The 23,132-nt window shown below is 39.5% G+C and overlaps 1 protein-coding gene across 2 annotated transcripts; it reads left to right on the forward strand.

The window, feature by feature from the left end:
- Positions 1–1,685: 1,685 nt before the first annotated feature.
- EIF2S1 (eukaryotic translation initiation factor 2 subunit alpha) lies at positions 1,686–16,070 on the forward strand. Of its 2 annotated transcripts, none has more exons than XM_020799796.3 (8): positions 1,686–1,921; positions 5,425–5,666; positions 6,344–6,423; positions 7,699–7,850; positions 9,702–9,808; positions 10,887–10,984; positions 11,556–11,699; positions 15,557–16,070. In XM_020799796.3, exons 2-8 carry the CDS (start codon positions 5,426–5,428, stop codon positions 15,680–15,682), a joined length of 948 nt encoding a protein of 315 aa, XP_020655455.1. In that variant the 5' UTR covers positions 1,686–1,921; position 5,425; the 3' UTR covers positions 15,683–16,070. The 2 variants fall into 2 exon arrangements, with proteins under 2 accessions (XP_020655455.1, XP_020655446.1); XM_020799787.3 differs by having other exon boundaries at positions 1,853–1,987.
- The last annotated feature ends 7,062 nt before the right edge of the window (positions 16,071–23,132 follow it).

Consider the following 23,132-nt stretch of genomic DNA (forward strand, 5'->3'; position numbering starts at 1 on the left):
CGTTTATAATTAAAAGATAGGAAGCAGTGAGAAAAATCACAGTTCCGTATATAAAGCACAAATAAAGAAATGTTGCGACAAAGATAAGATGGTCCCTGAAGATTGATTTAAATGTGAGGTTTTATGGATTTCAATCCTCTTCTTTGAGATATGTCTGTTGAATTTTAGGTTCTCAATGGGATTCCTCAAGTATCTCTGCGAATACAGCATTCTGCCTACACAACCTTACTTTTGTAACGCTAAGCCTGCTGAAGACTCGTGCGGAGTCGAAAACTAGCTTGTGTTTATGATTCTTTCAGCGGGTTAATGACTATTTCTCTCTCCTTTGTCTTCCGATCGTGTACAAGGACCACAATCCTTTCATCTTGTACACAAGATGAAGCGACTATAGCTTTTCATCTTTTTTCATCTAATTGTAAGTGAATTGTAATCAAAGATAGCTCATGTTGAAAGAAATCCTAATGGAACACTTAAGTTTTTCATCTTCTGCTTTTGTGACATAAAACCTGTTGTATTTTTTCTTTACATTTCTGCTTCAAGACAATAAATCCAAAGGCAAGGGAGTGTAGATTTTATTTTATTTTGTACAGATAAAATGGATAGAAATGGTATCTTGGGAGTGTTGTTTGAATCGGCAAGCTCCATTTTGCTTTGTCATGGTACAGTATGAATAAAGACAAAGTTTTGCAACCTCTTTATTTCTTTGTTTATTTAGTCATCTGTTTATTTCTTTAAAATATTTCTACCCTGCCTTTCTCCTTAAGAAGGATCCATGGCAGCTTACATCATTTAAAGCAAAAATCAAGAAATACACAAATACTAAAAAAAGGATCAAATACCATAGTAAAAAAATGGTAAAGAGAAGCAACATCAAAATGCATTCAAAGCAGTAAGGCACAAGAATCCTTTTAAGAACCCCACTCAGGCAGCCAGAAATGAAGGTAAAGCTTGCTTGAAGAAAAAGGTCTGCCTGCTCGTGGAAGGAGAGTAAGGATTTTTAAACTAAAAATTTTTGTTTAAAACTAACAAGTTTTATTTAGCAGGTGCTTTTGCCAACTGTAACCTGCTTCTTTAGATGCAAAATTCAAAGCTGCAATTAATGAAAGGCTATATCAGATAAAAATGGTTTGTTGTGTATTAGACTTGTTTTTGCTACAGAAAACTGACATTGCTCCTGCAGCCTAGAAATAAATAACGAACAAAGTGTTGGATTTAGGTTTGAAACAGCTGAGAGCAAGCTCTATGCAGGTATTTTTTGTTTTATGTTTTTGTGTTTTTTTATTTTGTTTAGTTTTTATTATTATTATTATTATTATTATTATTATTATTATTATTATTATTATTATTATTATTATTATTATTATTATTATTGGATTCTTATCCCGCCCTTCTAGAGGAAGGAGTCTACTCAGGGCGGCTTACAATATATTGTACACAAACAGATTAAAAACAACAATTTAATTAGGCATCCAGGTTAACTTTAACTCCACTGGCAATTTACAATATTGCAGGGCTTATTATAAACCTTTCTTAACCACACAATCCCACAACCTGTAGTATTTAGATGAACTGCCATACGCTAACAGCTACTTATGAGTGGTTGTGGGGGGGTTAATTATTCTTAACAGCATAAACTCCTGCTTCTGCTAGCTACGGTTAAATCCCGGGATTTCTTGTTTTCAAAGAACGGCTCTCCAATCTACTCGAGGGAAGCAAAATTCATGCGAACATATCGCAAACCTCCCGGTCTAGGATGAACTAGCCAGAAAACAAGCCTTTCCCACCCACCAAAAAAAAAAAAACTCTATGGATGCCACAGAGCGCCCTTACTGTGGAAGTACTTCCGGCCGTAGTCTAGCAGGAAGAGGCGGGATGGCGCCTGCGCACTTTGAGTTGGAGTACACGCTGTGACAAGAGTCGGGTAGGTACACTCAGTCGGGAGACCCCCAGTCTGGTGCGTCGCGAGAGGGGCCTGCGAAGAAGACAGGTAAGGCGGTCAATAGGGCGCCGACCGGGTCTCGCAAACGTGTCACGTATACTGGGGAGGCTCCGGACCCTCTCCGAAGCCGGGCGTGAATCTGGATGCGGAGCTTCGGGCGGAGGGAGGGAGAGGAGAAGCGGCTGGCGTTCGCCATGTCGAAGACGCGCCAGGCGCGCCCAGCAACTCGCAGCCGGAGCTGCCCCGCCTGTGTGGAGTGTTTCGAGCCCGGCCGCCTTCCTCCGCGTCATGGTGCGGAAAGCGTGGCCTTGGCCGCCTCTTCCCGTGAGGTCTCGCTCGCCTCTCTCTTAGCTGAGTTAGGAGGCGTTATGTCACAAAAAGGGCTCCCGCGCCTCATCCTTTCCACTTGGGTTGCGTTTCGTCACAGACGCGTGTGGTGCCGTAGGGGACCGGGGGGGTGGTGGAGAAGAAGCACCGGTAAATCAAAGGGCGACCAGAAAGGTCGCTTAGCAAACGGCACCGATGCAGTAGCTAATCATGTCGGCCCAAGGCACCGAGAGGGAGAAAGGCTCTTCCAGGAGGCGTTCTCCAAATTGGCGCGCCTGGTAGGTCTTCTCTTTTGTTAGTGAAGCGAACGAGGGCCACGGTTATTCTCTACCCCTGGGACAACGATTTCTTTCCCTCGGAAGGGGCCTAAGGGCCTTTGGAAGATTTCCGAGCCAGTTTCCGTACACAAACCACAGTTGAGGAGGATCTTGGAATGCTACAGAAGTGGGCAAGCTTTCGTGCTCTCACTTCCTCAGGTTGAGTGGCGGAAAGGGACAGGGCATGGAAGGGGAACCACTTTCAACTTTAACTCCTGAAAAACCCTCACTATTAGAGCCAGTGGAAGGGGACTGCAGCAGATGTCGTTCAAACCATATGGAGCGCCAAAGCATTCTCAAGCTGTGATGTAAATGATAATGAATTACAGTGGTGCCTCGCTTAACGATGATAATTGGTTCCCAAAAAATCGCTGTTAAGCGATTTCATTGCTAAGCGAAACACGGTTTCCCATAGAAATGCATTGAAAACCGGATAATCTGTTCCAATGGGAACGGATTGCTGTCCTTAAGCGAAACTCGCCATAGGAAACATCACTAAGCGAAACACGGTTCCCCAATTGAAATGCATTGAAACCTATTCAATGCATCTCAATGGGGGGAAAAATTACAACAAATTTAAAAAGAGAACAAAGTCAAATTAGTTTAACAAAGGGTTTATTAAGTACACTTATGATTTCAAGCATTCTAAACATTTTTAAACATTTTTAAACATTTAAAAAACAACAAACATAAGGCTGTCAAAACCATCATTAAGCGAAACAGGGGGACCCAAACTGTCATCGCTATGCGAAGCATGGTCCCAAACATCACTATGCGAAAATCGCCCATAGGAACCATTGTTAAACGGAGTGCAAGATCACTCTGAAAAAGTCATCGCTAAGTGATTTCATTGTTAAACGAAGCAATCGCTAAGCGAGGCTCCACTGTAATTACATGCTATCAGGTCAGTTCTGATTTATGGCAGACCTTTCCAGAATTTCCTAGATATAAAGTACTCCAAATTAGTTTAATTGTCCTCTTCTTCTATGGGCACTCTGGAATCATGTAGCTTGCCCAAGGCCACATATGTTGACTCCCACAAGACATGATGGGGAATAGAACCTCCAACCCCTGCTGCACAAGCAGATGCTTCCATTCACTGAGCCATCCAGGCAACTGAGGTAGATGATGAAGGATGACAAAAAAGGGAAGAGCTGGAAAACCTGCCAGCACTTGGTGGCTGTGCTACTCTCTGTCCATAAACTGTTCACTCTGTATTACATGAAGATTGTCAACATTAGCTTCAGTCACTGACAATAATACTGTACTTGTGTGGCTTTTTATATTGGAGCACAAATATTTCTGCCTTTAGCTTTGTCAAAGTCAGGATCAAAAAGCCACAAGGTAAAAGATTGCCTCAAAAAGACAAGGCAAATTAGTTAGTAGATTGTTGATACATGAGATAGAAGAGGGCCTTACATTACATCCTCCTACTTTAATCATATTTTTTAAGGTTTATGAATAGCTTTGAGGATATTTATTTTGGGAATATATACCAGATATTCTAATAGAAGTAAAATCAGTCGATTTGGCACAATTAGGATAATTTATGGCCCCTGCATTTTCTAAGATATTGAAAAAAGGTATCTAATAGGAAATAGCTCACATTATTTTTTTTCTTAGGGAAAATCAAGCCAGTATTCTAAGTTATCCACTAAGCTTTTTTAAAAACTTTCCAAACACATTTCTGAAACATCTTAATGTTTTTTTGTAAATTTAAAACTTTGTTATTGTTTAGTCATTGAGTTGTGTCTGACTCTTTGTGACCCCATGGACCAGAGCACACCAGGCCCTCCTGTCTTCCACTGCCTCCTGGAGTTTGGTCAAAAAATTGTAAAACTTGGCTGACTGTAAACATAATTTTTCTCATTAAAAGTTGGAAGTAGAAGCCTTCTTTTGGTCTGCAGCATTTAATGGATTGGACTAGTATTTTCCAACTTGGGTAACCCATGTATTCTTGGATTGTAACTCCCAGAAACCCCAGCCAACACAGCTAGTGGCATTGGAGTCCAAGGTTGGGAATCACAGAGTTAGACAATCCTTAAGGCAGGTCACATCATTTGTTTTCAAAATCAGTATCAAATATTGGATTCCTGGCTAAAACCATTGTCCTCACGGGTCAAGATCATAGAGAAACAATCTCAAAATGCTATAATGAGTATTTTGCAGCTCCACAGCAAGCCATAAACACTTTGAAGGCTAAACAAGAGAAACTGTAACGGTAATAATATCTCTGTGGTGTTGCTTGACTTCCTAATAATTTCAGATTAAGATAACAGAGTTATGTGTGAGAGTTATGCTAAGAAGTATCCATTTGTTTTTGGTGTTCAAAGTATATTGCATGTTTTTTTCTGTAATTCTGTATGCAGCTGCAAAAATTAGGTGGTTGTTGCAAGTTTGAGCCTCAGGCTGAAAAAGCTCTTCTGATGAGTTGATGGATAAGATGAAGCTTCCATTAAGGACTTCTCAGCTTCTGCTTTCAGTCATCACACTCTGCCAAATCTTGGTAGCAGAAAATAGCATCAGTGCATTTGTACATGTAGTGAGCTAGGTTTGCTGTTAGTTTTTTTCCCCTTTTTTTCTGACACCACCACCACCATAACAACTAGTATATCTCATTTCAAATTTTTTTCCAGACACTTTTTGCTGACCCATAGCATTCAATAGCTATAATAACTGGTTATTATTGTAGTTGAACTTGTTTGTTTTGTGAGTTTTTTCCACCTGCTAGCCAGTCATTCTTATTTTTCATGTGTACATGAAATTCCCATTTTGAATTTTATGAATAGTGGCTTTTATATAATGAATACATATTTCTGTCTTTGTAATCCAATATTGCAGGATGCCTGGGCTAAGTTGTAGATTTTACCAGCATAAATTTCCAGAAGTAGAAGATGTGGTCATGGTGAATGTCCGGTCCATTGCAGAAATGGGAGCTTACGTTAGCCTTCTGGAATATAACAATATTGAGGGCATGATTCTACTCAGTGAGTTATCCAGGAGACGTATCCGTTCAATAAACAAACTCATTCGAATTGGAAGAAATGAATGTGTTGTTGTCATAAGGGTTGATAAAGAGAAAGGTGAGTTGAATTTAAAAATTATCAATTTGAATTCTAAGAGTGGGATGCAGAACTGTCTTATTTGAATAGAAGGCTGTTCAGCTTGTTCAATTTCTCCCTATTTTCTTCCCTCCTGCTACCCCTTATCACATGCCATTCTAGAGTCATCTGTAGTTGATTGAGAGGCACTGGGGGCTCTACTGCAGGGGTCTCCAAAGTATGGCCCATGGCCCACATCCGGTCCACCTTGCTTTTTTATCTGGCCAGGGGAGGGGCGTGTTGTGTTCCTTTGGTCCTCAAAAACGTGAAAAATATATTATGTGGCCCTCACAGTGAAATGTTTGGAGACCCCTGCTGTACTGGAATGAACAACAACAAAAAAGCAGAGCAAATAAAATCTCGTTTGTATGTCTCTGCCACCAACACTTATACATGCATGGTTGTTTTCAGCTCAGATTTGGTATCATAATTTAGAAGTTTGTTGGGTATGTATATAAGAATGAATGATAATGAGAAATAGACCATAATGGCGTATAAGGTTTGTAGAAGTTGATAGTTTGTCAGTTTCTTTTTGGAACAGCATATGTATTTACTTCCTGAAGTGGACAGATCTTTCATTATTTGTGAGTGAGAAAGTGGAAGGTTTAGAATTTGCATTCAATTCTAAATCTGTACTAAAATTTTGATTTTTGTATTAGGTTATATTGACTTGTCAAAAAGAAGAGTTTCTCCAGAAGAGGCAATTAAATGTGAAGATAAATTCACCAAATCAAAAACGGCAAGTTTTTCATATTATCTTTTCTCCTAATTTACAGGACAGTGAAATGGAAATAGGTTCTGGTAGATGTGTGTCTCATATTAGCAAAAAAGGAATACATTAAGAGGCACTCTGCTAAAACGTTTAAGATACATTTATGCTAAAATGTCACCAGCACAGCCTGTAAAACAGAATTAGAGTATGTTTAGCACTTGCAGGTATTAGTCTAAGCTTTCATTCTGCCAGAGATCTGCAATCAGTTTCTGTGTCTCTTCTTACTTTATCAGGCATTAGCAAATGGTTGAGTATTAAGGACAAGGGTTCTTCTGTGATTTTGGAACTATCTTCCAGAAACACGATCCTCTCTCCATTGCCTTTTAGGAGAAACATATGTTATTTTTTAATTCCAATTAAGTTTTTGTCAGTTTTAGAGATTCCTTGATAGCTATGTTAGCCAAAATCCTAGTACTTGCGTATGCCAGCATAAATCCAGCAGTGTAAATCTCGGCAGTGAATTGCTGCCAGTTAAGAAGTCAGAACTTCTATTTCTTGCTGTATGCCAAGTTAACATAACTAGTAAGTGAGAAGAAACACAAGTATATATAGTGTAATTAAGCAAATAATTGTACAGATGTTTAGTCATCTGTAGAATGGGTGTCATAAATATTTGTTGGTTATTATTTTATATATTTTTATTTAAATCAGTGCCATGATAGGATTCTAGTACAGTGGGGTCTCTACTTAAGAACTTAATCCGTATTGGAAGGTGGTTCTCAAGTTGAAAAGTTCTTATGTTGAATCTGCATTTCCCATAGGAATGCATTGAAAACCATTTAATCTGTATCTGCTCTTTTCTGTCCATAGAAACTGCAGTGGAAACTTTACTTAAGAACTTAATCCATTTTGGAATGGTGTTCTTAAGTTGAAATGTTTTTAAGTTGAAGCAAAATTTCCCATAGGAATGGACTGAAAACCAATTAATCCGTTCTGGCTGTTTTTTTGTTATGTAGAGGTGTGTTCGTACATTGAAGCATTAGTTCCCATAGGAACTAATGCAAAGCTGGTTAATACGTACTCTACCACTAGGGGGAGAATTTTTTTAACCTAAGATGACCTAAGGTTAAAAAAAGAGCAGAAAAGGTTTTTTTTCCTGTTCTTATCTTGGATTTCTGTTCTCAAGTAGAAGCAAAATTTAGCAAATGGAGCTGTTCTTAAGTTGGATTGTTCTTAAGTAGAGACCCCACTGTAATGTACTCATTGCATCCTTATCTGGCTTATTTTGTCAATTGTATCTAGGTTTACAGCATTCTTCGCCATGTTGCTGAAGTTTTGGAATACACAAAAGAAGAACAGCTGGAGAGCCTGTTCCAGAGAACAGCTTGGGTATTTGATGACAAGTACAAAAGGCCTGGATATGGAGCATATGATGCCTTCAAACATGCAGTTTCGTAAGTATCCTGTCCTGTTTGTAGTCCATCTGTCCCTTAAAAAATTTAATGAGATTTAGCAATAGCAATGTTTTATTTATGCATAGATATAACTTAGCAAGTATCTTAGGTTGATTCCAGAATTGTGCAGGTGGGTGCTCCATGCTGGAGGAGAGTGTGAGACAATATTTTTCAATTCTGAAAAATTTTATGCTGTAAGCCGGCCCGAGTAGACATGGTCTAGAGGGGCAGGGTATAAATTTAATAAATAATAATAATAAATAATAATAATAATTCCTCCTTCCCTTGTATTTGAAATGCAACTATCTGAGAAGACTCCAGGAGAGTATGAGAGATGCTAGTGGGAGCCCGTTCTTCTGAGTCTCAGTTTGTTCTTCGTTGACCCAGCCCAATAAATTTCCTCTGTCTGAACTTGAATTTCTTAAACAAAGCTGCCTATGTTCATTGTTCAAACTTCAGTAAGTTTTCAAACGAAGAGAGTTTAATATTTTGAATATCCTCCAAGAGCACTTTCAAGTCACTTCTTTCACAGTCATTGCTACTGAAGAAATGCTCCTCCATACAAAAGCACATCCATGAGAAGGCCAAACATGAATCTTCCACCATGATAACTAGTTTTGCTGGAATTGATTTTTTTTTCTTCATATCAGAGTTCACTCAGTCATGTGAACCCTAACCTGCAGTTTGAACAGGGACAATCAGGATAAGGCTTATTATCTAATTTAGAACCCAGACTTAGTCATTCTTAACAATTGTGATAAACTAAAGAAATTATATTAGACTATAATGGCCTGTAAGGTTTGTTTATATGAATTTAACACCTTAAATGGAGAGTAATTTGCTTAGGAATAGATTTGTGTTTTTGATCTCTTAAGGTGAATTATCACTTGGGTGACTTGCAGGGCCCAACATAGATGCAACTGTATTCTCGAAGGCTTTCATGGCCGGGATCTGGCGGTTGTGGGTTTTTTGGGCTCTTTGGCCATGTTCTGAAGGTTGTTCTAACGTTTCGCCAGTCTCTGTGGCTGGCATCTTCAGAGGACAGGAGTCAGAACTCTGTGCTCTGGTGCAGTTTGTTTGGATAGTTGATTATTTATAACTGTGGGATCAGCTTTTGTCCTTTTCAGGAGATTATCTGATTTATCTGAATTTGAACTGGACCCAGCTACACTGCACACAAAAGACCAGCTAATGAAACATCAATCACAGTGACAGATAATCTCTCCCTCTTGTCACAACAATACACCCACAACAAAAAATACGCTGATCACTGCAATCACCCATCTCCTGAAAAGAACAAAAGCTGATCCCAGAGCTATAAATACTCAACTATCCAAACAAACTGCACCAGAGCACAGAGTTCTGATTTCTGTCCTCAGAGACTGGCAAAACGTTAGGAAGAACAACCTTCATAACACGACCAAAGAGCCTGAAAAAAACCCACAATAACCAGTAGATGCAACTCCTCCATTCATTTTGATACAGCTCAGAGACTGGAAGGCAACTTGATGAACTCTACCCAGCCAAATTCTTCCTTTATCTGTGTTAGCAAAGGCTTAGCATTGTGTCTCTACTGATACTAATCCCATGTTAGTAATGGTGTGGATGTGATAACATACCATACTCTATACTAACTCGAGAAAGGAGGGAGAGTTTACACAGATGAATGAAAAACAAAGCAGCATATAAATCTTCTCTGCTCCCTGTGTTCTAACCATAGCTGTATCTTTTGTTGTTCCTGTACAGCCTATCTATACTTCTGAGAGGTTATAATATTTCAGCACTGGTCCTTGCTGTTCCTGTTATGTAAATTTTAATGAATGCTGATAGGTTTATGGTTATTTTACCTAGGGATCCTTCAATTCTTGATGGACTGGATCTGACAGAAGATGAGAAGCGTGTCCTAATTGACAATATCAATAGGCGATTGACACCACAAGCAGTCAAAATTAGAGCAGGTGAGTCCCCAAAACTGAACTGGCTAGAGAAATAGGTCTTATTCATTTAGGATAAGCAACACCACTGCAGTTTTACAGAAACTGATCCCATATATCTTGCTGAATAAAATTGTAAGTTTATCTTAAAATAATTTTGAGTACTATTTTTGATTAATAGGTAGCAGATACTTTTTATCGTATTTCTGAGTTCGTTCTCCATCACCTTCCCCTGTGGAATTTTTTTAAAATGTTTCTCCTGTTTAGAGAGAGAAATAATGAGTCTTAATAAAAAAATAAAAAAAAATTACAGGTTTGCTGGAAAGTGACATGTAATGTCAGGAGAAAAAACCCTTGGGGGCAGGACAGGTTATGTTACCATTAGAGTAACATAATGTTGACAGCTTGGTTGCTTTGGTTTTGAAGAAGTCTGAAATGGTAGGAAGGAAAGTCCCTTTTATTCAGACTCCATTGTTTTGAATAAGGAGAACTGAATGCAGATGTCATAAATTGAAGATCGAAAGCATACTAGAGGAAAGAAAGCAGTTGACTCAGGCCAGCCGTTAAAAAAGAAAAGAAAAGGAGAGACCAAAGGAAAGATAAGTAGAGGAGGCGGGAAAATGATACAGGTTGGGACAGTCCAGAGGCACTGGGTGGTAAGAGATAACAGTTGTTAGAAAACACCCCAGCAGTGAGCACCCCTTTGATCTCTTCTGGAAGCAAAATACCAAGTGGGCTACATAGGGATTCAAAGAAGAATGAGAATGTGGGAATTTCTGTAGGTGCTCTGCTTTGGGGAGAGGGTTCCTGTTACTGTACAGATGGCATCATCAGATCTAAGTGGAACACATTTCCATTTGAGACAATATTTTAGTGTTTACATGTGTCCTATTAATAAGAAAAAGAGAACAGAGATGAGTTTAAAACATAATGTTAGCTCTTTCTCTGTGCCAGTGTTTGCTGGTATTTACCAAGTACAATGTTGTTGAACCATTTAGAATTGTGTACTAATAAAATAAATGAGAGTTCTTAATTTATAGGATCTCCATAAAAATTGTTTTTTATATGTATAAATAATTTAATAATAACTGTAACCCTCTAGATATTGAAGTTGCCTGTTATGGCTATGAGGGAATTGATGCAGTGAAAGAAGCTTTGAGAGCAGGCCTGAGTTGTTCTACGGAGAGCATGCCCATCAAAGTAAGTGTCATTTGTTATTGTAGTGCCTTCTAGAAAACTTGGAAGATTAAATTATTCCAGTGTCTTTAACAAAATTGGACATAGGAGGATACCATCATGTGATTGTAGTTCCCATCCTCATTGATAGATCCAGAAGACAGGAAGGGAGGCAGATGTATAGAAATTACTGTATCTAGTTTATCTAGTATTGTATCTCTTATATGTGCATTTTTAGGAATGTGGAAGGATGCTTCCTTAATAAAGGAAATTAAGCAGAGCTATTCCTTTACTCACAACTTAATCATTTTCCATGCATAGTGCAGTCACCCTCTGCAAAGGCTGAAGAATTAACAGAATGCAGTTTAACCCACTGGTTCTTAACCTTGGGTTACTCAGGAGTTTTGGACTGCAACTCCCAGAAGCCTTCACCACCAGCTGTCCTGACTGGGGTTTCTGGGAGTTGCAGTTCAAAAGCATCCGAGTAACAAAGGTTAAGAACCACTGGTTTAACCAACCATTAACAGCATGTTGAGTCAACCTCTCCCCCCAGGATTTACAAAATCAAATTTCATGCTGTCTCTCCCCTTGGTAGATAAATCTGATAGCTCCTCCACGGTATGTGATGACCACTACAACACTGGAGAGAACTGAAGGCCTTTCTGTGCTCAGCCAAGCCATGGCAGTCATTAAAGAAAAAATTGAAGAGAAGAGAGGTGTCTTCAATGTACAGATGGAAGTAAGTACTGTTTGTCGTCCTAATCCTGGGGGGTCCTAGTGGTATGTTTGCTTCCACAGATGTGTGCATGGTGGATCTCCCATGGTGACTATGAGGGGTTTCTAGCTTTCTTCATTTTTCCCACTCAGTGGAAAACTAGATGCTCAAGCACAGTGGTTACTCAGGTGCTTTTGAACTGCAACTCCCAGAAACCCCAGCCAGCACAGCTGGTGGTGAAGGCTTCTGGGAGTTGCAGTCCAAAAACACCTGTGTAACCCAAGGTTAAGAACCACTGCTCAAGCATACAGAAAAGAGTTTTATTTTTTCATTTAGTAGGAAACTGGATTTGTAGATGCGTTTTCCAGCATGTGTTTTGCACACTGTGAATTTGAATATGGTTGTGCTCCTTTTCCTCATGAGCCCTACTTGCCAGGCCAAGCAAGTAGTAATTGGAGAAGGTGTGAGCTACATGCTTGCAATGGGACCACAGAACCAGAAGACTTTATGTCCTGTTGGGCGGAGAGAATTTTAAAAAGCAGTTAATGCTGCTTTGTCAATTTGGGAACTGACAGAAGTTTAGGGAAGAGAAAGGGAGGGGAGGGGGCCAGTGAACCCACTCATTCAAATTAACTTGGCTAGATACCTCGTGTTTCAAGATTCACTCTTGTATCTGTCTGCCAGTACTGTAGAACAGGCACTGCTGATGGAACAGACTCTTCTTCCTCCTTTAGACCCTTGTGTGTGCCCCACATGTGCTCCAGAGCCATGGGGCAGGCAGATTTCCTGAAAGAGTTTCTCTTGAAGAGGTATTGGGGGTAGGGGGATCCAATTGCTCAACTTGCAGTCCCCTTATGTGCCACTGAATGGAATCTTTAGCATCTTCCTTGTGCATCTGTATACCATCTAATGCTTAACTGTAGACTTGGGTGCTGAGAAATCTTTCTCCTTAGAGATTTTCATTTTCTCTGGGAAAACTATGCTCTGCATTAGTTGAATGTTAGTGCTCATTACTCAGAACATTACCGCTACTCATTTAACGATCAGAGCAAACTCTCCTCTCCCATTTTTCTGCTCCCATCCCATTACTTGGCAACGTGGGAGCTCTGAAGATCAGGAAATAAATTTTAAAGAGGTTTGCAAGAGAGAAAGGATACATTCTGTGCCTGGCCAGTTACTGTTTTAGACCAGCAGGGAATGCTGCACTCCCTGCTCTAGTGAAGTTGCAGCTGTTCCTGACTCTTCATTGCATAAAAGCAGAAGGGCACATTGTGGTGGAAAGCATGCTGCTACAAACAGAAATGCTGTCCACCCAAAATTAATATTAAGTCTTCACTCTCAGAAGATACTAAAAATTATACATATTTATCAGTAAAATTGCCGTAAAATCATAAGTCAACATGCTTGCCTGCCATTGGAAATTCAGTCCCAAGATTTATTTCAGCAGAACTAGAACTTTCATAACCGAGCATCCCATCCCAGGTGCACATTGGATTGATTGTGTTAGCCTACAATGCTTGTTTTTCTTGTGAGAGAAATCCATTTAATAGTATTCATTGGATATTTTCTTATATACTGTGGTCGGTCTTCCCCAATCTGGTATACTTATCATTGCAAGCCAACATGGCCAGTTATCAGGAATGATGAGAATCATTGTCTAAAGCAGGTACATTTGATGGGGACATGGGAGAAGGCTTTCTCTGATGCTGCTCTCAGACTCTAGAACTCCCTCCCATGGGAGGCCAGGCTGGCCCCATCTTTGCTGTCCATCCGCAGGCAGGTGAAGAAGACCTTTCTCTTCAGGCAGTCTTTCCCTTAGTAACTAACTGTCTGAGAGGGATTTTTTAAATGGATTGTTGTGCCTTGCTGCTTTAGAATATATTTTTATTATTGATTTTCTTTACTGGTTTTAGTATAATACTTAATTCTTTTTCAATATTTGTATATTTAAAGTTTTCACTTTTAAAAATTGCCTTTTTAATTATCTAAGCCACCTTGGATCCTTTTTAAGAAGAAAGGCAGGGTAAAATATTTTAAGTAAACAAAAAAGTATTTGCAGTATGTCAAGTCGGGACAGCTAATCTAGCCAATACAAAAGTACCTTAATCTTTTTGAAGTGTCCTTCACTGTTCTCTTCCCAGTCCCATTCTCCTTTCTGGAAATCAGAACGTATGCCTTAATTGAAGAATGAGTGCTACCAGTTCTGTGATAGAAAATATCCAAAGCCAGGAATCATGAAACAGAGTTTGGTTTACAGTGGTGCCTCGCTTAACGATTGCCTCGTTTAGCAATGTTTTCGCTTAACGATGGTTTTTTAAAAAGAATTCTATACGTCATTTAACAATGTTTCCTATGGGCGATTTTCATTAGCGATTTCGGGACCATGCTTCGCATAGCGAATGCATTTTTAGGTCCCCTGTTTCGCTTAACGATGTCCGTTTTTTTTTCAATTTTAAAAGTGTCTTAAATGTTCAAAAATGTTTTAAATGCTTGGAATCGTTAGTGCACCTTCTAAAACATGCGCAAACGTAATTTGGCTTTGAACTGACTTTTCGTTAATTTTTGGTGAATTTTTTTTTCCCCCATAGGAAAGCATTGAAACCAACTTTTGAAAGCTGTCAAAAGTTGGGCTCAATGCATTTCAATGGGGGAGGAAAAAATTCACAAAAAACTAACGAAAAGTCAGCAACTGTTTTAAATGCTTGGGTTCGTTAAAGCACCTTCTAAATCGTGTGCAAACTTAGTTTGGCTTTGTTCTGAGTCTTCGTTAATTTTTTGTTGGGCTCCATTGTTTCCTATGGGGGAGAAAAAAATTCACAAAAAATTAACGAAGACTCAGACCAAAGCCAAACTAACTTTGTACACGATTTAGAAGGTGCTCTAACGAACCCAAGCATTTAAAACAGTTGCTGACTTCGTTAATTTTTTGTGAATTTTTTCCTCCCCCATAGGAAAGCATGGAGCTGTCAAATTTTGACAGCTGTCAAAAGTTGGTGGGGGAAAAAATTCAGTTTGCACCCATTTTAGAAGGTGCACTAACGATTCCAAGCATTTAAAATAGTTTTCAACCTTTTAAGACACACTTAAATTTGCAAAAATGGACATCGCAAAACCATTGAAATGCATTGAATAGGCTTCAGTGCATTCCAATGGAGGAAACATTGTATCGCTTAACGATGTTTCCTATGGTTTTTTTCGCTTAAGGACGGCAATCTGTGCCTATTGGAACGGATTAACCGGTTTTCAATGCATCTCTATGGGAAAACGCGTTTCGCTTAACGATGTTTTCCCATAGCGATGTGGTTTTGGAACCAATTAACATCGTTAAGCGAGGCACCACTGTACTTTATTTGCCTTACCTTTAGTAAAGAATTAAATCTCAGTATATGATCCTTTATATTTTTGTTTTCCTGCCCTTTCTTGTAGAGAAAACAAGAGCAATTTATTTGTTTTATATCCAGCTGGGCCCTATAAGTTCAAGAATCTGACATACCTTTTGCAGATATCAGTAGTTCTTTTCTCAAGGATCTTGTAATCTAATTAAATTGTTTGGAGGGTTATAAATCATTTTAAAATTAACCCTAAAATATACGGTACATAATTAGCAATTGTTCTCTAACAATAGCACCAACTTCCAATGACTGCCATTGCAAAAGGTGCAACATAATGTGCTAGTCTGACCCCAGCATGTTGATTCATCCACTGTCCTCAACGTTTGGATATAGGAAGTGCATTAATTCCAATTGTGCAAAGCCATTTCTGATCTAAGTGTATTTGCTTCAGTAGTTTCTGAATCACAGTAAAAGTTAACATGATTTTTTGTTTGTTTTTTGTTTCTGTGTGTGTGTGGTTTTTTGGTTTTCTTTTTTTAAACTTTTCAGCCCAAAGTTGTCACTGACACTGATGAGACTGAGCTTGCAAGACAGCTGGAAAGGTTGGAGCGTGAGAATGCTGAAGTGGATGGAGATGATGACGCTGAGGAGATGGAGGCAAAAACTGAAGACTAGAATGCTTGGAATTGAAAGTATAGGATGGCTGTTACACATCTATATGCCAAACTGGTGAAAACAAATTTGATTGAGAGTCTGTTATTGAAAACCTCAGAAGAAAAGACTTGAAATGTTTCAAGTTTTAATGAGACCAAGTTTTGAAGAGATAAGAAACAATCTCCTGCAGTGGTTTTTTTTTTTAAATCTCCGTGGGAAGGTGCCTCTGACTGAAGAGTTAATTCCCCTCCCCCGCCCCACCAATAAAGTGTGACGGCTGTCTATAATCTCATATCTAACAAATTGAAACTGGCAACCATTCGATATGTCGGTGAGATTTTTAGGACTCTGACCAATATTGCTTCGCAGGCTACTCAAGCAAATATTCAATAAATTTCTTGGATATTTATCTAGGTTTCATTGAATCTTTTTCACATTCTTAAGAGAGTCTTGAAGCATAGAAGGACTTTATGGGTCTTAAAGATAGCAATATGTATATTGTTAACCACTAAATTCTGTGTCTGATTGGTGTATTTGTTCCTTCTATTAGTACAAAGAATTTGTTCTTATTCTCTCTCTCTCTCTCTCTCTCTCTCACACACACACACACACACACACACACACACACACACACACACACACACACACACACACACACACACACACACACACACACACACACACACACACACACACACACACACACACGGAAGACGGAATAATAACTAATTTCTTGTCACAGGTTAAGGCTTTTATTACATTGTGGACATGCAGTATGGTGCCAAATCCTTGAGATGAAGGCTTTAACTTTTTATCTCGGGCAAGAAGTTATTAGACTGAATTGCCAGAATAAGCTCACAGAGCCATTTGTGCATCTTATGCATCCATCCTTGCTATAAAAATTTACTCTACTGGTGAATCTTCCCCCTATTTATTCCATCATGCCCCATTTCTTCCACAAAACCTTCACAATATTGAATTGGCTGGTGTGTGTATAAAGCTGTCCATTATAACCATCATAAAGGGGAATTTTGTTTGATCTGCTTCCATGTTATTTTTCATACAGAGGGAGACCATAAACTGGTGGCACTTGCAAATTACCAAATTAATGGTCAACTTTTTTCTGTTAAAATTACAATTTGAACAAACATTTTATTTCTTCAAATAACATGTGTTAAATAGAATTATTACACAATAGTATATGTTCTTATTTTTACTTCAAGTACTCACCCAGGAAATCCAGATTACTTGCCTGAATTGTTTCCAAATACTATACTGTATTGTGTGCAAATTGCCTGATTCTGTTCTTTAAACAAAAAGGTTAGGTTTTTAATATTTTACAAGCATTTCTTAAAAAGAAAATATAAGACACAAATAAATGTTTGATTTAGAGGAAGTGATCTGACTGCATGTGGAAGCAGTTCTATATCTGAATTGAAGCAGTCTAGTGACCTACCTGTAGGGAAGACTTCCTGCAAGCTGATCCAGGGTGAAGAGTTGGAATAAAATACAATATAATTCATCTATTTTATTTACTTGGGAAGGGATGTTCCGTGTGTACATTCAAAAATTCACAAATTGCTGACCGATTAAGGACTGGAAATCTTCACAAACTTTTATGAGCTCCAAATATGTTTTGAGGATTCCTTGTCTCTTGGTCCTGTCAAGTTAAGGGCTTGGAGGAGAGTTCTGGTTTTCCTGTTTCAGTGTTGCTCATGGAAGATTCTACTGCCCTTTATGAAGTCCCACTGAGATCAAGCACAGGCTAGGAAATGGATTAGCCACGAGGCTCATTGCCTTGTGCACAAGAGGAAGACAAGGTAGCTGCATCGGCAACACAGTGGGACCAAGGTGGAGATCATTGGACAGGGTAAGGGTAAAGCGCTTACTACACAGTAGTTAAAATCCTGTTGCTTAGTGTAATAAGTCACAACTAGAGTAATCAGAGGGAAATTGGTAAGTCATCTCTGGAAGTTCAATTGATTCAATGGGCCTCTCATTACAACTTACTGCATGAAATAACAGGATTTCAGCCAATTTTTTATTGGAAATGGTGTTTGTATACACAGATGCATGCTTGTTAAAGAATATTACAGAGAGGGATGATTTACCATAGTATATATTTGATCCCTTGAATTACATACGTTTATGATGCTGTATTTTGAACAGAGAAGGAATCCTCACATTTGTTAAAATACCAAGTTATAATTTAACACAAATATTAAATATTAGCTTTTACTTTGTGGCAGAATAATATAGAATCATGAAGTTGGAAGGGGCCTATAAGGCCATCGAGTCCAACCCCTTGTTCAGTACAGGAATACAAATCAAATGACCGGTGGTTGTCTAAATGTCTCTGGAATGCCTCTGTTGGTCAGAATACATGTCTATAAGATCTGTGCAGGTATAGGGTTGAGTACATTTACAAACTTCAGAGGCTGTATCCGGGTGTTACAGTCTCACAGCAGCTGCTGGCATGGTAAGGACAAATCCCAAGAGTTTCCATCTGCACTTGCATGCTTACTCAGTCCTAATAAGTTGGGGGCAGGGGGATATCACTGGGAAAAATACCTTCACAATTTCTGGTATAGAAAACAAAAAATGTCTCCTGCCTATTTCTATCCACTAGTCACTGTATACTGTGAGTTGGCTGGATAGCTCAGTGGTTTAGGTATCTGGTTGCAGAGCCAGAAGTTGGGAGTTAGATTCCTCATTGTGCTTCCTATGGGTAGAGCCAGACTGTGTGGCCTTGGGCAAGTTGCACAGTCCCAGGGCACCCCCAGAAGAAGGGAAATGGTATGCCACTTCTGGAAAACCTTGAAAAGGGTTGCCATAAGTCAGAATTGATCATCATCATCCTTACTAGTAATTGTGAAGGGCTGTAACTACTTAATAATTCTCTATTTCTATTTAAAAATAAAACTGATATAGCTGCAAAAGTGTGCTTTGTGTCTTGGGGAAATCTCATGGACTAGAGGGAAATTTTTCTGAAAAACCTTGCAGCTATGTCTTGTTTCGCAGATCGTGACACGACTGTCTGAGCTGAGCCTTACACCTATTCAAGTCCCTACCTGTCTTTTACCACATGCAGTTATGTTTATCCCTAAACTGAGAAAATCTTGTGAAAACAGATTAAGCACTGCTGACATTAAAATCTTGCCTTCTAGCTCTATCAGTCTGATTGATAATAAATACTGCACTCAGGTGTGTATCAAAATGTTATCGTAATACAGGATGGCCTCCATATACTTTGGGAATCTCTTCCATGATCTACCATGACCATCTGAAACTGCAGATATTAGCGAACCCTAAATACAACATACAAGGAGGTGGAACAAAAGCCATAAAGCCCACCCCTTGTATGTAGGGCTTGATAAACTGTGGATACTGATCCTGCAGATATGGGGGTTCTGCTGTATATAGGGCACATGTCAAACTCGAGGCCCACAGGCCGAATCTGGCCCGCTGGGCAGTTTCACCTAGCCCTCACAGTGTTTCCTGCTATTGTGCCGTATACAGTATGCAGGCACCCATAATGCTCCACAAGGATGCTGGGAAACTGCCCAGTAGGACTTCTAATCCCAGCATTCCAAGCAGCGTAGAGTCAGAAAGTGCAGCTGCTTGGGCGGCATACAGCACCTTGGGAAGTGTAGTCCTGACTATTGCCCACTCCCGTTCTTACATTTACTGTATTTAGTCTTACAGATACAACCAGCCCTTTGAGGGTAACCATAATGCCGGTGCGGCCCAAGATGAAATTGAGTTAGACACCTCTGATACAGGGTAATTTATCCCTGCACTGTGTCATGGTGGCATAAGGACTGGCAATTCTGATGAAACATACTACTATCAGATATGCACGTCTGAATGTGCATATATGTGAGTGGATGCATGCACCTTTAGGGGGAAATAAATGTATCTGCATGTACATAATATGGACCAAATCCTGTTACTTATCATAGTAAATTCCACCAGGGTAGATCCATTGAATCAATGGGGATTTCATGAGACAATTCCACTGTCAGTTCCATTGATTCAAATCAGCCTAACCAGAGGGAGTTCCACAATGAGGCAGCCACCACTGAGAAGACCTGGATCCAATTTGTTGGTTTCAGGGCCTCCCTCAGGGTGGCCACCCTTAACATCATGGATTGGGAGGTTCAGTTGGGGCAGGAGGTCATTCTGAGGGAGAGAGGCTGAAACAAGTAGCAAGGCCCTATACTGTTTAGGGCTTTGAATGGAAACACCAATAAAGTATTGGTAGGCATCTACATTGTGGCACAATGCCTTTTGCAGCTTTTTCAATTTTAAATTACCGTAACAGCCATGTGTCGCCCTCAAAGGAGACCCTACAAGTGTTTCTAAGTTGTAGACTCAGTACATTTCAATAGTAAATTAAAACTAAGTCACTGTTCAGCGCTCAGCCTTTTCAGTCTCAACCCTCCACTACACTTCCCTCACTCTCATTCCACACATCTCTGTTTATCTCAGGACCTCCCACCGTATCAAAACTTTGCTGACAAGGTATAAGAAGCAAGGTGATGCAGTTGGTTGCCTACAAGCTTTAACTCATCATTAGTCCTCAGCAATTGACTCCAGACTCCAGCAGCAGTTTTCTAATTTTAGGGTTTTGTTTTGTGTTTTTGTTTTTGTTGTTGTTGTTGTTGTTGGTTTGTTTTGTTTTTCTGAAGTAAGGAGGTGTTGGATTCTCCCAGAGGCAACCTTAGGACAGGTTTTAGTACCTTTGCTTTGCCTGCCATTCAAAATTTTAAATATCTGTGCTCCCTTTAACTGTTAGAAAAAGCTCAGTTCTTATAGGAATAAGTTCCGGATGTTGTTTGTTATTTCTCATATTAGAGTCTGCCTTGATCTACAACAGGAATAGGCAGCTAGTGGCTTGAAAGCCCGGTCATCTAGCCTTTAACTTTAAACAAAAGATTTTGCTCCATAGTTTAATTTCTAGAGAAAACAAGTAATGGTGGCTTTTCATAATTGTTTCCTCAACTTTACAGCATGATTGTTGTTTAGAAAGCAAAGGAACCTGATTATTTTACCACTTTAGGAGACACATTCATTTTACAGTCACTTCTACCTTCCACCAGGTCTGGTCTTACTATCGGGCAGGGCAAGACGGCTGTCTCAGGCTCCAGATTTTGCATGTCATGAAAGGGTAGCAAATACGTAGTAGTTATTCCGTCCCTTAAGTTTACAGTTTCACTGTCCAGAAAGGGAGCAAAGCTTGTAGATTGTTTTGCTGCAAGCACCAAAATAAAATGGCTGGCTTTGGATACTGTGTACCTGGACTGGGGTGAGAGAAGCATCACTTGCTGCTGTGCCTCTCTTGAAAACATTCTGATAATTCCACCCTAGATCCTCAGAACTGTTCAGCTGGAAAGGATTCCAAGTGTTTGTTTATGTATGTACAGTGGTGCCTCGCACAGCGAGGTTAATCCGTTCCGGATTAACCCTCGCTGTGTGAAAACATCGCTGAACGGGGCAGAAAAGCCCACTTCGTTTAATGCGTTCCAATCGGCTGATTTACTCACCGTTCAGCAATGTTTTGCAATGGCCCGCAGCCATTTTCGCGCCCTCCCCTCGCTTAACGAGGGCGCAAAAACGCTGCGCACGGCCATTTTGAGGCTTCCGGCAGCCATTTTGTAGCCGCCGAACAGCTGATCGGTGGGTCGCAAAGCGAAGGTCGGTAAGCAAACCACTTACCGCCCTTCGCTCTGCGATTTTTGCCCTATGCAGGCATCGGTGTGCGATCGCATTTGCGATCGCAAAACCGGCCTCGTAGAGCGAATTCATCGCTCTACGGTGCACTCGTTGTGCGAGGCACCACTGTATTTATTTAAAATATTTCTATCCCGCCTTTCTCCCCAAAAGGACCCAAGGTGGTTTACATTACTAAAAAAGTATTTAAAAGCTAAAACAGTAAATATACAAATATTAAAAAATAATTAAGCAAGTACTATATTAAAATGGTAACTAAGATCAATATTAAAACACATTTGAAACAACAGAGCACAACAGACTATTTAAAACCCCTCTCAGACCACCAGTCATTAAGGAAAAGCCTGCCTGAAGATAAAGCGTTACCTAGTGCAACTCCATGGTAATGTGGGTTCAAGAATTATGACCAGTAAAAGTATATGTTTCTAGGACTAATTCAACTATTTGTGAAACAGGAGGCACGTTATTAGGATGAGATCTCATGAACAAATGTGCCAGTGTTTTATACAGTTAAAACAAGTGCCAATTATTTTCTCTTCCTCCCACTTCACAATAACAACTGTACACACAGCTTGGATGGTAGGAGGGAACAGTAGTCTGGTGACTAATGCTTCCTGCCCTGACTCACACTCACTTGTAAGAGTCCAGAGATTGTTATCTGCAGTGGGATATCAGGAGGTATTTACTGGAGTGTTAACAACAAGCCATGAATTCTTTCTTCTCTACATTCTGATCTCTAGGCATGTTGTTTTAAGTCAAGTGTTTTGAATGGATAAAGCAACTTCTTTTCTCCTACCTCGTGACTGAGAAAACCAGGAAGCCACACAATGAGTAGGGCAAATATGCCAGGCACTTTGATCCAGAGGTTGAAGAGGGTACCTTTTTGGACTACAAATGACAGACCAAACACAACACTGGGAGTTGCTCTCCAAACAAGTAATTTGTTCCAAATTTTGTCTCAGTCTTAAAGGTTTTTGACCTGACCCATGGCTTCATAAAATATCAGGGTGCACAGGGATCTCTGTAATCCAGGGCTTCTTCATATACGTATATTACTGCTGTGGCAGTACTATGTGCATAGCGATGTCCCTGATCCTGAAGTCAGTGAAGAAGGTCCTACACAACGATATATTTCATGTGCATATCAACATTCCATGTGCTTCCACAGCAGCTGCTCAATCAAAACATGTCTGTCTGCAGCATCAGTAGGTCTTTGGAGCTTTGAGTCTACAGTAGACCCAAGTCATTTGAAGATTAGTGGGTTATTTCACTTTTTTTCATAAAAACAAAAGAGCAAACCCATATTGTCATGTTTTAATTTGAAATATATACAGGAAACATGTAGTTACTGACCTTTATCCCTTTACAAATGTCAAATTTACATAAAAGAAATGAGAAAATCTGGAAAATTAATAATTAATAAAAATATATAAATAGCACTTTTGACTTTCAAAGTGCTTTACACATCTGGAGTAGCTGTAAACCTTAACAAAATAATTCTGAGAATCTGCATCATCATCCCAGTGATGCGATAAATAGTGGTTAGCTTATGGTTACTAATGAATTAATGGAAGAAGTGAGATTTGAACCTGAGGTTTTCTGGTTTTGTAGCATCTTAGACATTGCAGTACAGTGTTTCTTTGGCAAAATGCTGGGAAAGTGACATATAAAGTTTAATTTATATACCTGTATGGTGACTGGGCACCAAACTCTTAACTGGAGTAAGATTTCATAGAAC

This window comes from Pogona vitticeps, chromosome 1 (assembly GCF_051106095.1).
Source record: "Pogona vitticeps strain Pit_001003342236 chromosome 1, PviZW2.1, whole genome shotgun sequence".
NCBI classification, from domain to species: Eukaryota; Metazoa; Chordata; class Lepidosauria; order Squamata; family Agamidae; genus Pogona; species Pogona vitticeps.